We start from the raw sequence: 16,149 nt of genomic DNA on the forward strand, positions 1-16,149 counted from the left end.
GCCACGGCCAGCCCTTGGACCCCAGCTCCTGGAGCCTAAGGCCATTTGCTGGTGCTGCCAGACCTCAGCTGCTGAAACAGTTGGGATTTGGCCCTTGTCAGAAGAGAACAATACCTGCTTATTTCCATCCCTGGCACCTGACTGCAGCGTCCACGCAGAAACCACGTTAAACCCCTTGACCACGGTGCAGGCTGGGAACAGGGAAGCCAAGTACTCGGCATTGGATTCTTTGTGATGGTTGATCTCGGTGTTGTTACTAACGTCCACCAGGATCTTGCCCACCAGCACATCAGCCAGGTCACAGAGGGTGGAGTAATGTTCCCTGAAAACTGCCACAAAAATGATGTCCGTCTTCTTCACCGCCTCAGCCTGGAAGGTGACTTCTGCCGCAGAAGGGAAGAGGCTGGCTTTTCGCTTCGGGTTGCGGCTGCCAACCACCACCTTGAACCCGGAGCACACCAGGCGGATGGCCAACGACCGCGCAAAGTCCCCGCTCCCCAGCACCCCGATGGTGCGGCCGGCCGCTGGCATGCTGCTGGGGTCACCCTCCATGCTCCGATGGCCCAGGAGGGGTTTGGCCATGTCTCCTCTGGACATCCTGGTAAGAAAAACAAGGGGAAATGTAAGTCCACTGTGAAACTTTCACAGAGACCCAGAGCACATCCACAGTCGTGGGGAAGAATGCCACTCAGGCCATTTGAACAGAAGTGCAAGTGGTTTTGGTCCCAGTAGCCCAGGACCATCTGCCAAACCCACCTGCAGGCGTGCAGTAACGTCCAAGCACCATTGGAGGGGGACAAACCACCACACTGGGCTGGAAGGCCAAGGGGTTTAGGAAGGTTTCCAGGGTTTGTGTGATCCAACACCTGCTGGATACACTCATCCATCCTTTGCTGTCCTTCACGCTGGCATCTCACACTGCAAAGTCAGGGCAACGCTAACAGCAACCAGGACCAGAGGCTCTCAGAGCCCCATGGAGCTACCAGACATCTTCTGAAAAGCCCAGGGCCAGGGGTCTATGGGAATCCCTGAGCCTATGTTTGGAAAAGCTGGTGGCAGGCTATGCTTCTGATTTGTAAGAGCAGAATTGAGGCAGGGAGTTTAAGCTGAAATGAAAGTGTCCTAAAAGTGGTAAACCCAGAGAGTTGCAGCCTTTGCCTGTTCCAATATTTGGGTCTGGCAAACACTGTTTGCTTCAGCTCTTCAATGAGTAATGAGAACTTACTCGTGACATTTAAAAAAAAAAAAATTAAAACATGATGGAATTTGCTCATGAAAGATCTTGATGAGCTTTACAAACGTTAATGAATTTTGCCCTATAATGCTCTGCTCTCGTAACAGATTAGATACTGAGGCCACAGATAGGTTTTGAGCAGATCAGTAAATTCACAGGCAGCACGCTGGCTGGCCCTGGAAGTCAGAAGAAACTCAGGCAGGGAACTGCCAGGCTGTGCCACCAACGTAAGGAATAGCAAATTTGCTCTTAAGGAATGGCAGATTCCTTAAAGGCAGGTTTATAAAGGGCTCGGGAGGTGGCCGAGGGAACTTACACACCAGGACACCTGGCTTTTGTACTGGCGTCATTAACAAACTCACGATACACTGGGAACCGAGACAACTTGGTTTTGGCAGAGTACAGTCCTGCTTATAGCTAGTCAAGTTTTTTCAAAGTGAAGGTGACCACTCTGCTGGGGTGACCTGGTCCCTGGTGCAGGCTGTTTTTCATGCACTTTTAGAAACGTCTTTCACCCAAGGCTTTTCTGGGATTGGCGCAGTAGTGGTGCAAAGGGGAAGGGCACTTCTGCATGAATAGTTACCAATGGGAAACAAAGGGTAAGAAGAAATAGATAATTTTCATAATGGGAATAGGTTATCAAGGGATTTCGCTGAGGATCTGTGTTGTTCAACAGGCTCATAAGTGATCTGGGAAAGGGAGCGAATATTGAGAAGGTTGAGCTTATGCGTGATGATCATTTAGGACACTCAGTCTTCACTGCGAAGAATCTGCAGAAGAATCTCCTCACTCAAAGTGCCCAAGCACCAAAATTCACTACTGACACGTGGCAAGAGCTGCCTATGGGCACAAAACCCCCTAGTTATACCTACACGTTCATGAGCTGTAGATTTGTTAACACCACTCAAAAAAACGATCTGAGGGTCACATTGCCCTGAGAATAGCAGCTCGGTGCTCCCTGGCCGGCATACCTCAAACAGAACCTGTCACTGCCGGAGAAGATCTCTTACACAGCAACCATGATCTCTCAGTCCTGCTCCTCACGGAAAGCCTACAAGGCACCTTCAGCAGGGGGACCCTGAAACTATAATTCACTGTCCTGGATAAAAAAAAATAATCACAGCTTCAGTGACAATATTGTTTCTATGGCAGAGGTCTGTCTGCTCTGCTTGCCTCTCACCAAGCACCCCCTCGTCCCAGAGACCGAAGGTGTGTGTTCACACGAGCAGTGCTCTCAGCAGAAAACAAGTGCCAAAGACAAGCATGCCAGCTTCTCCCCGTTAATAACACCTTTCCCCTGCTCCCCACATATCACACAGACTTTCTTTCATGCTCTGGGTGAGTAAGAGAGTCCTGTTAAACTCAGAATTACTCATATATCACTCTGAAGTTTTCTGCTTCTGTTCCAGCCCTGCAGAAGGGTTTGGGTGCCACAAGGCTGATGTGGTGATGCTGGCTGTGTCAGCTGGGTTAACCCAGGCTGCTGCCAGCGCACACACCCCTGTCTTGGGTATATTCCAAGTGTATCACCATCACTAGGATGTTTCATCTAGGAATTAGTGGGAAAGGCATACAAAACAACACAGAAAACGCTACTATACCACTGTACAAATCCATAAATTGAACAGCACACTGCGGTTCTGCTCACCCCATGGAAAAAATGGGAATAAACCTAGAAGGGGATGGAAAGAATAAGAGAGATGACAAAGGCTGACAGCTTGGAAAAGAAACACTTGAGTGAGGATGCAGAAGGGACCACCTGGGATTTCTCGAGAGGAAGAGCAACCTCACAAGTAGAGCTCAGGTCAGAGCTAGGGAATGCTGGAGAGCCACGTGGGAACACCAGTCCACTCTGACCACAACCAGCTGTGCTGCAAAACCCCTACTGTACAGTAAAGCAGCTCTATCTGAAAAGATGTTGGTTTTTTTTCCTGGCCCCTTTCAAACAGACACTTTTTGAAAAGCTCACTGCTTTACTTTTTAGAAACCTTCTTGCTCCACCTGAATTTATTTGTGGCTGGAAGTATTTGTTCTAGAGCCAACGCTGTTGTTCAGCCAAACGAGATTTCTTTCCTACAGCCCCCCCTCTTCCACCACCTGTATGCACAAAATGTTATCCCGAGAGACATACATTTCCAGCTCTCAGCCAAGAGGAGAGAAATCAACATTCAGGGTGACAAAGCAGTTGTTACCTGCAGACTCATTTTGTAATCAATCTAAAGTGCCTCAAAAGCTCTCTCCATGCTCCCACCAGGATGAGAATTTTGCTGCAAGCACATTTTCTTGTAGTGCATTTTCTCTGTCCTGTGACTGCCACTGAACACGTAGAGAGATGCTGGCAATTTTTGGAGATAAACAGTTTTGCTGTCCCCCGTTATTTTGAATAAAAAGGACAACAGAATTAAATGGCCTTTGAAGTCAGCAGGGTAGTTAAAAGTAAGAAGCCTCAAAACCTTTTCTGTGGATTTTGGTGTGATTCTTTCAGTTGTGCTCTGACTGTCAGGGCTTTGGAGCAGGACCCATCCCTGCTGCACAGCCCTTGGGTGTGATGGCAGCTTGGTCCCTGCTGCTGGCTGCAATCTGTCACTACCATACACTGAAATCCTCCCAAGGAAGGAGGAGGAGATCCCTTTTTCACGTAAGTGCATTTCACCGACACAAATGCTGTGGTCTCTGCCTAACAGATGCCTGGAAATGGAGCATCTGATTAGGCAACAGCTTTTTTCACTTCTGTATCTCTGCGGAGCACGCAAACCCTCCGGTCTCCTGCCACCGCCCCTGGCTTACCATGTCCATGCTACTTTTTCTGTACCTATGGACAACGTGATACCTGCTTAAAACTCTGCCTCCCAAAGCTAATTCCTCATGGCAAGGCCAACCCATCCAAAGTCAGCGCAAAGCACGGCAGCCAGGATGCTGCGGAGTCACCCAGAGGCAGAGGAGGCCAGGAGTGACTACCAGGCATTCAGACACATCTTTAGCATGTTGCAGCCTTAGATATACCTCGTTTATTGATCTTCCCTATCAAGGAAACTGCACCCCTGCTGAGTTACAGCACATGCAATTCAAGGAGGTCGGTTTCTTAGCAAAGAAGCTACAAGATGACTTAAAGCACAGCCCAATGGAAGTAAACTAGCTCCAATCCTAACTGGGAAGCAGTTCCCTAATTAAAATATCTGATACAATTTAAAGCTGCCCTTCAGCTAGACTATTAATAACACCCTTATATCACAGCGTGGGGGTGCGATGTCCAGCTCTGACACACTTGTTCCTGTGTGTGGTTCACTGACTGCATTGCAATTACTGTTATTATTTACAGGACAATAGCAGCGATGGGCAACAAGCAAGACGGGGAGCTCCCCTCTGCCAGGCACCCTACCAAAACCGTCCAGAAGGCCACTCCTGCCCCAAAGAACAGGATCAGACAGACAAAAGCTGGGTAAAACGAAGCAGTCAAATCTCTCTTGCCCAGGCAGAGGGAGGGAGGGGCTCTCACAGAAGAAAAACGGATAATTTGAGGTATTTTGCACCTGAGGCTTGGCAGAGGCAGTTAGCTTAGGCTCACTGCCAGGCAAACAAGGTTTTTCTGCCTCTTTGCCCACACTGGGCAGCCTTGCTCAGGTTGTGCAGCAGGACAGCCGTTCTGGATGGAGCCAGGCTGCAGGAGCCTGCTCAGGTGTCCCTGGGCTCACAGCAGAACCGATCTGCCAAGCTGGTCATCCCCCACCGCTAAGGGGGAGCTGGCTCCAGCGTTATCCACTTTCAACAGCCACGGGGGACCAAGATACTAACAATTATGGGACTCCAGCAAGTTTGCCTGGGAAGACCCAGATATCTTTGACGATGTCTTTAACAATGAGACCATCTTTTCAGGCCCCTTTCAATTCCTCTGGTACAGAAGGATAGCCTAGCTGGTTCCTGTGGCTCACAGCATGGAGGTGTTTGAGTTGCAAACCCTGAAGAAGGATGGACCTGTGGTGACAAGGCATGAGCTTCACTTCAGTTTTGACCAAAAAAACCAAACAATCAAGACCCATTTCACTGCCTTCAGATTTATCAGATAAAATACAACTTAACTCTAATAAAAAAAGCAGTACCTTAAACATATCACCAAGTCAAACTGTGCCAAAGAACACGGCAGAAATCTCATAAAGAGCTCCAAGTAACATCTCTGAGCTTAGCCTCATGTACAGGGCCTGAGCCAGCAGTACCTGGGCTGAAAAAAACCCTTTTGTGTCTTTGCCCCAGGTTGGGTTTTGCTTTGACTGACCACAAATGAGCCTTGAGCAGCTGTGGATTCAACCCATGCAGGTCATCACAGGCATCTCTGCTTCAGCTTCTGTTTGGGGTTATCTGAGATGAAAGCTCGCTATTCTTATCTACATCCCCTAATGAGCACGTGGGTTGAAAGACCAGCAAGCCACATGAGGAATCAAGTGATGTAGCAGAGCCCTTGGTCAAGCCATCACAGGGGAATGTCACGCTCTCTGCATCAGCACGGTCCCTTTGGGTCCTGCCAGCCGCAGCTGGCACCCAGCTCCGTGGAACACAGGCCCACAGACACCACACCGAGAGGGACAGGGGTGATCTCTGCCCCCAGGGGACTTTCAGCCTGCATGGAGGGACCTTTGAACCATGAAGCCTAAGCCCTTACAGCTTCTGTTTGCAGAGTATCTCCTGCTGCTTTAACCCCTGAGAAGCCCCAGCTGGAGAGGAGCATTCAGCGCCTGAAGTCTATTCATGTCTTGCTGTGAGCAGAAACACTTTTTTTGGCTACAGCTGTTTTGTTTCCAGGGAAAAGAAAACATTTAAGTCCCCCATACCTGGAGTGCTCCTCCGAGAAGCACAGCAGGTACCGCGTACCTGTTGGGACTAGAACAGATTTAAGAAAGAAAAGGGTTTATCCAAAGCTGCTTTAACCCCAGCACCAGTGCACATTTCAGGAGACCTTTCAATGCTGCCCAGGCTGACTGGAAATCACCCCTCTGCTCTGCGAAGGGAAGGAGGGGGGGAACCAGGCTTGCTGCCCCTTTCCCTCTTTCTCCTTCCAAAGCAGGGTTAACTCCCCAACTGCACAAACCAGGAACTGGGTGAAAAATCACCCTCCAGCCTCACTTCAGCCAGAAAAGTCAAGTTGCAAACCTACCTGGGATGCCAGCCAGGCCATGAGAATGAGGAAATGCTGGGAGCCGGGCTCCCCTGCGCTGTCCTGCGGCCCCTGCACCCACAGGGCAGAGAGGCAGGGTGGCTGCTGGGGAACTGGGGGGTTGTGCACCCTGCACCCCTGCCGCCGGGCTGAGGAGGTAGGACAGGGACCTGCCCTGGGGGAGATGGCCCTGCACTGAGCAGGCATTGCTGGGTGCTGTCCCCTGCAACATGATGAGGACAGACCCACCGTTAGACCTGAGGGGTTGCTGGGACCACAGACCTGCTGTGGGACCCCATGGGTTTGCTGCATATCTCCCTACCAGAGCTCTCCACCCTAATGCACTCTGCACTCACAGGTCTTTATCCCTCCCCCTGCTCCAGGGCAGGTGTTTATCTGATTATCTCATTTGTCAGGTGTTTATCTGTTAAAACCACTTTCATAAGCTCCTGCAGAGCCCAGCTTTCCCCTCTCTGTATCTCTTGATCCAATTAACCTCATTGCTTCCTCTCTTACCCCCAAAGGATGCAGCAAATGATCTGTCCCCTCCTTTTGCAGACACATTCTGCATTTGGAAAACAGGTTTCACGTCTCCCTTCAGTTTTTCCTGCACAAGTGAAATCCAACTCTTTCCTCATTGCTGTTATCTGATGTGTGTCCTGCAACTCAGCCTCCTCTTCCTTCCTCTCCTTTTTCTTGGAGGATGCCTAGAACTGCATTTTCTAACCCAGCCCCTAAAAGGCTCTGGCTGGAGCAGAGACGCCACTTCCCCAATGTGCCACTACTCTTTCTTCATCCCAGCAGGCTGTTTGCTTTTGCACAACTGCATGACACTGTTGACTCACAGGCTGCAGTGCCCATCACCCTGTCCTCTGGCTCCCCATGGCTGCTGCCTGGCTGGTCACTCACCTGGTGTCCATGCAGTCAGTCGGTCCTACCACACAGGACATAACACGTGCCCTGCTTATTTAGACCAGCTCTCCAGTTTGTCACAACCTTTAATTCTTAGTTTCTTCTCTAAAATGTTTCCAGTTCCTCCCAGCTCAGCGTCACCTATGAATTCAGTACATGCCTCCCTACTGCATCACCCACTAATGAAAACACGGGCTGACAGGCACAGACCCTCCCCGCTCTGTGCACCCTCTGGTTTAAACATTAATAAATACAGAGGATGTTGGTTTTGGAAGCCAGTGGTGAAGCCAAAGGCATGTCCCTGACCACGAGATGTTCTTCACCATGACCAAAATTCAAAAACATCTTTCAAAACAAGGGAAAGTGGAGGAGAAAGGGCTACCAGAGTTTCCCACAGTGGCAAAATAGTCTCTTTTTCCCACACAAGCTCAGACATTTTGGCTACAGTTTTTCTATAGAAATACATCAGCCTGTGGCCACTTTGCAAGAAGAATCTCCCTTCTCAAGGTTAAACAGGCAGCATTAATGCTCAGCAGAAAAATCACCCGCCTGTGATACAGAACTGGAAAACAAACTTTTGGCCTGTTCTTTTCATCAAAACAACATGATTTTAAGCACAGATACCAACAGGCTCTGCAACAGATAACCCCAAACTCTCCCAGATTTGTCTCTGAAGTTGAGGTTCCCTGTGCAGTACCATTTCTCTGCAGCACAGTCCTTACCTGATGAGCTTCCTCAGCTCTTCTGCCAAAAGATCTTGCTGCCTGTGCCCACTGTGTTGATAAGAGTAATGAGAAGCCTGAGAAGGACCTGCCCTGTAATATAACTTCATAAAATGGGAATCTGAAAGCCTGGGAAGACTGGAGGTTTCATTGTAAGACCACAGAGAGCACAGACCTGAAGCAAGAGGGAGTTTTGCTAAAGCAGTGCTGATGCTGACATAGCACACGGGATTTTATCTGGCTGATGTGACTCTGAATAAGAAGCTTATTTTCCCTGCTTATCATCTCACAGTTCTTAAGTGACATAAAGGGGTGGTTTACAACAACTTCAGGTGCCACACTTCAGCCTTACCTGTTTCTTTTGGGTCTTAATCTGCTTCCTGCACTTACCAAGTTAATGACACTCTCACACTGACCCACCCATTTCTGAGCCTTCCCTCCCTAAAGTGCAGGGAAAACAGGGAAGCAGCCGAAAGCCCAGACGGTGGAAGCTTCTCAGGTAGATCTAATAACGTCCTGCAGCCAGACCCGATGGGAGAAGGTGCTCCTGCCTGAAACAAGCTGGGGAAAATCTCTTCCCCTATTCTCTGGGCAGTGTATGTTATTCTGCTGGGAGCTTGAGGGCTTTCGAGATGGTGAGACCTGACTTCAGCAGTCACTGCAGGGAGCTGGCAGGCACCGGCTGTTTAAAACCTCTTTATTTCTTTCCAGGAAAGACACAGAGGCGCTGTGTGTCGCATGAAAATATTTGGTTTGGCTATTCCCACGCTGCAGCGCCTGTTTGAAGGGTCTCCAAGATCAGCACTCCCTTGCCTTTCTCCTTTTGCCTCTCCTGATGACTCAGAAGATATGCAGGACCACAGGGGAGAGAAGATGGCCTGGCAGGCAGTGTGGAGCGCAGGGAAGACACAACCTGTGGCATGGGGTCAGCCCGGTTCCTGCTGATCTCTTGCTTTCCAGCCTCGGAGCAGAGGCACAGCACAGCGCGCAGAGGTAGCTCTGAGCCCACCCTGAAGCAGCAGTGGAGAGAATGGCACACGCTGCCCAGGAAAGGCAACAAAGCCCATGTAGGGGCGCGTTCTGCTCCTTCTGCCTTTCCCACAAGCTTCTGGGAAGCTCCTGGGAGAGATGGGGGAGAGTGACCGGCTGACCAGGTGGTCTTGTTTGGGGATCCAGATGGGTGGAAGATGGGTGGGAGGGAGTCAGCTCACTTCCCACTCCCACTGCCTGCCTGTGTCTGGCAGAAACATGCCTTTGGTCCAGCATCCCAGCTCGCAGAGCCAGCTCGCTTCACCTCATCCCCTGCACAGGCAGCGGCCTTGCAGGTCAGCCAGGGAGATGAATACAACCCAGGCCCTTCTGCTGAGGGACACCAAGCTGCTAACATCTTGCTCTGTGTTATTCTGGCCATCTATTTTATACTTCTCTTTATTCTTCACTCCTTCAAGTGGGTGATGAGACCAACAGGAAAGGAGGAAGAACAGGGAGTGTTACTGAGCTGGCAGGAGCTGGGAGGAAAAGCAAGAGAAGGCAGCAGGTGACTTTACTAGGAAAGGACCACGGAAGGACAATGACTAGAACAAGGAAGATCATGCTGCCTTGTGAGTACAGCACTTGTTTTGCCCGAGCACACCATATACCTCAGGGCATGTTCAAGGCATGCCATGGACAGGAGAGGTACCTGGGAAGGAGAATATCTCAGTATAAAGCAGCAGCAGATGCTTCCAACTCAGAGGTACCTTCTCCGGGATGAGGGAAGGCTGATGCATGCGTGTGCACATGTGCACATGCGGGTGTGCGCAACGGCCTTCCCAAGGTCGCCAGCAACTTAGCGAGACCCACGTGTACTGGATGAGTACAAACACCATGTATTTCACCACCGCTCAGGGGAGCCATTCTGTGCCAAGCTACACTGGCTGCTGCAGAGGGAGCTGATGCTGTCTGTCTGGTCAGTTCTGTCCTCTGGGATCCCTCTTGATGGTCTGCGATGAGTTTTTTAAAGCCAGTTCTGCTGGGGCACTGCCTCCCGCACCCACATTTAGCAAGGACACCCTTGTGGTGACAAGTTAATTTATTCTAAGTCCCTGAGGTGATGCATGTTGGTATCTCTTAGTGCTTGTACATGTTCAGTAGTTGGTATCGGCATACTTTAGTGGTAGACATGTTACCTACAGACACTGGTTCTTAAAGTCTATGGTCCATGGGGACCTCTTAGGACATTTTTTTTTCCACAGGCTACAGCGGTACATTCATGCAGACTAAATGGAAATTCACGTGTTACCACAACCAGAGATACTCACTGAAAATCTGAGAGCCTGGAAAAAGGATGGAATTTCTGCCTCAGCCTCTTAAACCCTGGGCATAATTTTCAAAATGTTCAAGTGATTTAGCCCCCAAAGGGCTTTTGGAAATGCAATGTAAGCCCCAACATCACCAATGTGCTTTCAAAATGTTTTATCCTTTCAGTTAAGCTACATTTCACCTAAACTTAGATAAAGATGGGAAGCTACTTAATCCGCTGTAGGGCTGCAGGGAAAACTACCCTATGAAGAAGCAGTAAATTAAAATTTGAAAATAATTAGCATTTTCCTCCATAATGGGGTTGACAAAAAGCCCCAGTGATAGTAAATTTACAGATAAAAAATTGGTGAGTTTTAATCCTTGATACGTGGCATCTCTTACCGCAGCTGCCAGGGCCTTTCCCACCTCCTGGGATAGCTGGCATGGCTGGCCTACTTCTACCATCGGGAAAAATGTGTTTCCCCTGAATCTAAACCTGCTTCTATTTATGGGTGTGATCTCAGAAGGTCACAGCCAAAACACAGTTCCTAACAATAAGAAGCAAACCAAAAACAAAAAGCAAAGCAAACAACAAAAAAAATATTATGCTTTCACAAAGTGTGTTTTCCTGGGGTTTGGTGTTTTTTTTTTTAAACAAAGACTTGTTGAGTCATCAACATATTCTTCTTCACAATCATGGAGGAAATCAAATATGTGCAGTGACTATGGGATCTTGTATTACTGTACATTTGTTTCATAGCAAATGTGATTTTAGAAGAGGAGAAAACTTAAGCTTGATGTAGTATTTAAATCTTGTTAGTCCTCCATCTCCTCAGCCCACAGGAGTATTGATGCTGTAGGCAATGGCCTTCCTCTGCTGCTGTCTCAAATTTGGTTTCTTGCCACAGGAGGCAATTTTCTGTGTATTAGTTTCATTTAGGCTGTACCGAGCGAACGGACCCGGGGTCCCCAGCCCCTGTCCGTCCCCACTCGGCTCAGCGGGGCGCGGGCACCAATGCTCCCCCAAGCTCCCCGGTGCTCCGCATGGGGGACATCGCGGTCCCGGGCAAGCGTTTGCCCCTGGCCAGGGTGACAGGGCAGGGCCAGGTCCACCCCAGCTCTCACCACCTGCGGGACGGCCCTGCTACAGTCACCCCTCCGATTCCCTCACGGCTTTCGTCCTTCGTTACTCCCACACGGACAAACGCTGGAGTCGCCGCCCAGCGCCCGCAGCCGGGGTCCCGCCCGCAGCCCCTGCCGAGACCCCCCCGGCTGCATCCCGGTGCCGACTGCTGGGAGAAGCCACTCGTCCCCTCAAAGCATTTGGAGAGTTGGGGACAAAAGTGAAACCTAAGGGCGGGCAGGCTGCCCTCCGGGGGACCCAACCTGACCCGGGTACCCACCCGCCGCAGCCCCGCTCCGCCGGGATTGTGCCCGGTGCCCGGGACCGCCCCGGACCTGCCCGCACCCGCCCGGCAGCCCCGGCAAGCGCTGCCCGCGGACACCCTTCACGGCAGCCCCGCCGGGGACCAGCACCGTCCCACCGGCCGCTGCCCAGCGACCACCCGGGTTGGGACACGCCGGACCCTCGGAAATGTCTGCCCGGGACCCGGCCCCCGCCCCACGCTCGCACCGAGGCGCCCGCGGCCGAGGCCGCCCCGGACCCGCTGCCCGAGCCCAGGGGCGCAGCGGACGGCGGGGCCGGCCCGGCCCCACCGCGGGGCTCCCGGGGCCGGCGGGTGCAGGCAGGACTGACCCCGCGACCGAGCGCTCCGCGGCGGGGGAAGCAACGCGGGCCCGGAACGGCCCCCCCCGGGCCGGGGCCCCCCCGGCGGCGCCTCCCCGCCGCGCTGAGCCGAGCCGAGCCGCCCCTCTCCCCGCACCGCACGCCCGGCGCGGCGCCCGGCTGTCGGTTCGAGCCCCGCTGCCGGACCCCGGGCGTGGGGCAGCTCCGCCGCGCCGTCCCCGCCAGGGGAAGCCCGCGGTGCTCACCTCTGCGCGGCGGCGGACGGCGGGAGGGCGAGCGGAGCCGTCCGGTAGCGGTGAGCCGGGAGCCGTGATGTCAGGCCGCGGGCCCCGCCCTCCTGCCCATGTGCCCGCCGGCGGCCGCGGGCACCGCTCGGCACGGCTCACCGCATGGCCCACACGGCGGGGCGCTGCATGGCGCAGCGTGGCTTAGCATACCCGGCACGGCTCGGCACGGCATGGCCCAGCACAGCCAGGCTTACCCCATGGCCCAGCACGGCGGGGCGCTGCATGGCAGGCACAGCGTGGCTTGCCATACCCCGGCACGGCACGGCACGGCACGGCCTAGCACGGCTCTGCCCAGCCAGGCTGCCCGCATGATGGCCCAGCACTGCCCGGCCCAGGGGCGCCGTGCCGGAGCGGTGAGCCCCGCAGCCCCGGCCCCACCTCCCCCCACTGCGCCCGCCCGGGTTAAACGCACCCGGGGGGAGGGCATCGCTGCCAGCGCTGCGGGGACGCGGCATCCGTTACAGGCAGGAGCCGCGGGCAGGCTGAATTCCCTGCTCGTAAGTGCGTTGCAGGGCCAGCCAGCGTGCCACGTCCATGGCAGGGTGCGGCTTGGTGCACCTCGCTCGCCGCTATCAGGGGCTGTGCACTTGCTGTTAAAAGCTGTGCCACGGGCGTGGAGCAGATAATGGCTGTCACCCCTGCAGGGGGACAGAGTTGTCCTGCGGCAGCCACCCCTAACGCAGCCGCACGGCCCAGCTCCGATAGACCGGCGGTCACACAAGCTTAGGCTGCGCAGAGCTGGCACTGAAAGTAGTGTCTTCAGGCGAACACACAGGGTGAAACCCACAGGGATTTAAAAAAAAATATAAAAAAAATCCCCCTGGAGCTTTGGTTCACCCACCCAGCAGAGGAGAGGAGCACGGAGGGGAGGGACCCGAAGGGATTGTGCCATCCATCCCCCAGCCACATCTGGTTTTGAAGCTGGCACAGAGGGGTGTGCAGCCCCTCTGAACCGAGCCTTACATGCTCCGCTGCCCTGGCCGTTAGGAGAATTTTCCTAATCTGATTTTCACAGACTGCCATCCCCTCTGTACCCACCTTGCACATGGGATGGGTGTTCCAGGGATGAAACAAGCTCCACTTCTTTCCCCTCTCCTGGGCAGGCCGTTGATGCTAACCACCTCAGCCTCTTATCTCTGCTGTCCCCCGCCGATGTCCCCCCTCTCCTGCCTCTGTGCTGCCTGCAAACGGGGCCAGCTGCCAGCCAGGGCTGTCCTGGCTCAGGGGGGTACCCACCGCCTCGCACATCCACTCTCCCATCCATGGGGTGAGAGATACAGAAACCAGCTGATATGGAGAGGCTGCAGTGAAGATGTGGGACTGCTGGGGAAAGCTTGCATTGGTGGCTTCTGGTATCTGGACCTTGGATAAGAGAAAGCTTCGGAGGCGAGGCGTGTTCAAGCTGCAAACTTTGAGATGCTGTGAGTTCCCTGAGTACTAGGGAATACTGTAGAGGTGAGAAAACCTATTAGCATGGTTAGGAGAAGGAGGATGGTTGGGATATCTCTACTTCATCATGCCTCCATTAAGTCCACCTGTGATTGAATGCAGCTGAGACCCATATTACTCCTTACCCCTTTCTTCCCTGTTGGGGCTCCTGCCTTCTCGTGTGTATCTTTCTGATACTTAATTTATATGCCATGATGAGCCCTCTGTGGAGACTGAAGTAAAGAATCATTGAATGCCCTTGTGTTTTCTGTATCTTGCTACGTGTACTTTCACGTTATATAAAGACAAATTTTGCCTTGAAAATTTTTATAGATTTTTTTTAGTCAGTGCCTTGTTTGCCTTGGTCATTGCAATTCGTTTTACATGATTCTTCTTTCATCTTTCAGGTCTCTGTGAAGCCACAGTTGCACTGTGTGGGTCTCCCTTGCATGGGGCAAGGCTGCTGTTAGGGGTTTATGATCGCTTCCTGGGGTAACAACCAGCCCACTGGGGTTCCTTTATCCCGAAGCACTGAAGGCTACTTTGTTTTTAAGATTTCTCTTTCTTTTTTGTGCAGTAGCAAACTTTGGGGTTTTTTTCTCCACCATTTTCATCAAAATATCCTCTGCTTTTCCTCTTTTCTGTCGCAAAGAAGAGCCTCAAAATGCACACCCATTTCATACCTGTCTCCCTCTTCTCAAACCTGTGGCCAGCCCTCTCCAGGCCACTTGTCTGCTGGATGGTTTGAGTCCCAGCATGTTGGTAGGTATCTCAAGCCTCCCCAGTTCCTGGTCCTTGACTGGCTTTATTGATTGCTCAGGAAATGCCCTTGGGAACTGTCTTTCTGATGAGCCGACCTGATGCGGGCTTGCAAGGTGGCTTCATTTTTCTTCTACACAGAGACACCCAATGTGCCGGGCTCGTGCTGCACTTGGCCAGTGTTTCTGTGTCTTTATCTATTTTTCCTCTCTTTCTCCTTGCTGGTCCTAAGCGAGGGTTTTCCCTGTGTCAGCTGGACCCTTCTCCCAGCAGTTGTCTTTCCTGGCCCATCACTGGTGGTTGGAGCTGTGGCTCTCTGGCAGTGCCATCTGTGTCCCTGTGCCCAGCTGGCCGTGCCCCCGCTGTCCCCTCTGCCACGGTGCCACCTGTGCCCCCTCCTCCCTGTCCTTGCCCCCCGTGGGGCCAGGCAGTTGCTTTGGATCTGCTCAGGGCTGGGGCTGGCAGGCTCCACCGGTGCCCATGTGCTGGCACAGCGTGGCGTGGGCGAGCAGATGAACCTCAGCAGCTCCTGGCTGCCGGACCAGGGAGCCGTGGGGAGCCTCCAGCTCCCACACTGTGTCTCAGGGCTCTTGCTGGGATGCTTAAGCCATCTGAAATGGCCGTGTGGAGGGGTACACTGGGCCAGCTTGCCCCCTTCCCCACACCTAATCAATAAGGTGATGGCCCTCCCAGGGCATGCCCAGGTTTCGCTGTACCCAGACACCAAGGTGGTGGTCCCCAAGTCCCCCCATGCCCCTTCGCCCTTGCCAGCTCCTGTGGGTCCCTCATGGAGGTGTAAGTGCCAGCCCAAGGGCTGATGTGCACTGGAGGCCACGGGGGATGCAGCAGCAGTGGCTGCAGCTGAGCAAATATGGTGACAAATGCAAAGCTGGGGGACACTGTCTCACCTGGCCACCCGCAATGTCACGGCAAGGGAACGGCTCTGCTTTCCCCTGAAATCCAGGGGTAGTAAGTGGCAAACTTACCGTTTGCAAACCGGCACTGGCTGGCGGGGCAGTTGGTAAACGTGGCTCCTCCTCTGGCCTTTCCAGAGCTGTATTTTGGGCTGGAAGCTGCTTTCTTGGGGCCCAGTGATACCGGCCGGGTTGGGAAATCGGGTTATAAGCCCAACAGGAGCGTCACGCAGGTTCACCGGCACACAGCGCCGGACTGGCACATGGGCCGGCGGTGCTGAAACCACTGAGCCCAGAAGGGAACCGAGAGGCTGGACAGGTGCGTATACAAAGTGGAATTGATTGTGTATGGTTAATTATTGCCAGCAAGCAGAGGCCAGATATTAATTTGGCATGGTTGTGAAACAGAGGGCACGTGCAGGGGCTATGAGCTGGAGGCTGCAAAAATTGGTGCGGGGGGGGGGGGGAGGGAGCTGCAATTGCTGTGTGAAGCCTGAGTTGGGCAAACAGCATCTTTGCTGGGTGAAGAAATAGTAGCTTGTGTTGTCCCTCGACTCTGCTGGCATTATCTGGAAATACTGGGGGTGATGTGCTGGGGACAGACCTGGCTGTATCCTCACAGAGCTGCAAGGGGGAAGCGTGCAGAGGGGAGCTGCTTGCGGGTAGCTTGCAGGCGGGACAAAGTACTGCCATGTCCCTCCCAGAGCATCCCAGGTGGGG

General features: G+C 53.1%; 1 protein-coding gene across 6 annotated transcripts in view; it reads right to left on the reverse strand.

The window, feature by feature from the left end:
* STEAP3 (STEAP3 metalloreductase) overlaps nt 1-15,747 on the reverse strand; it is a 28,072-nt gene extending 12,325 nt beyond the window's left edge. The window contains exons 1-2 of one of the 6 annotated variants that reach the window (XM_027817015.2): nt 15,502-15,747; nt 115-598 (exon numbers count right to left, since the gene is read on the reverse strand). In XM_027817015.2, the coding sequence (XP_027672816.1) occupies nt 115-597 (483 nt within the window). In that variant the 5' untranslated portion in view covers nt 598; nt 15,502-15,747. Of the gene's footprint in view, nt 1-114; nt 599-756; nt 2,180-6,380; nt 6,495-7,289; nt 7,452-12,286; nt 12,409-15,501 lie in introns of those variants that run through there. The other 5 variants (XM_055717919.1, XM_027816968.2, XM_027817055.2 and 2 more) reach the window with 5 other exon arrangements.
* Nucleotides 15,748-16,149: the final 402 nt, after the last annotated feature.

Source organism: Falco cherrug, chromosome 8, assembly GCF_023634085.1.
Source record: "Falco cherrug isolate bFalChe1 chromosome 8, bFalChe1.pri, whole genome shotgun sequence".
In the NCBI taxonomy this organism is placed as follows: domain Eukaryota; kingdom Metazoa; phylum Chordata; class Aves; order Falconiformes; family Falconidae; genus Falco; species Falco cherrug.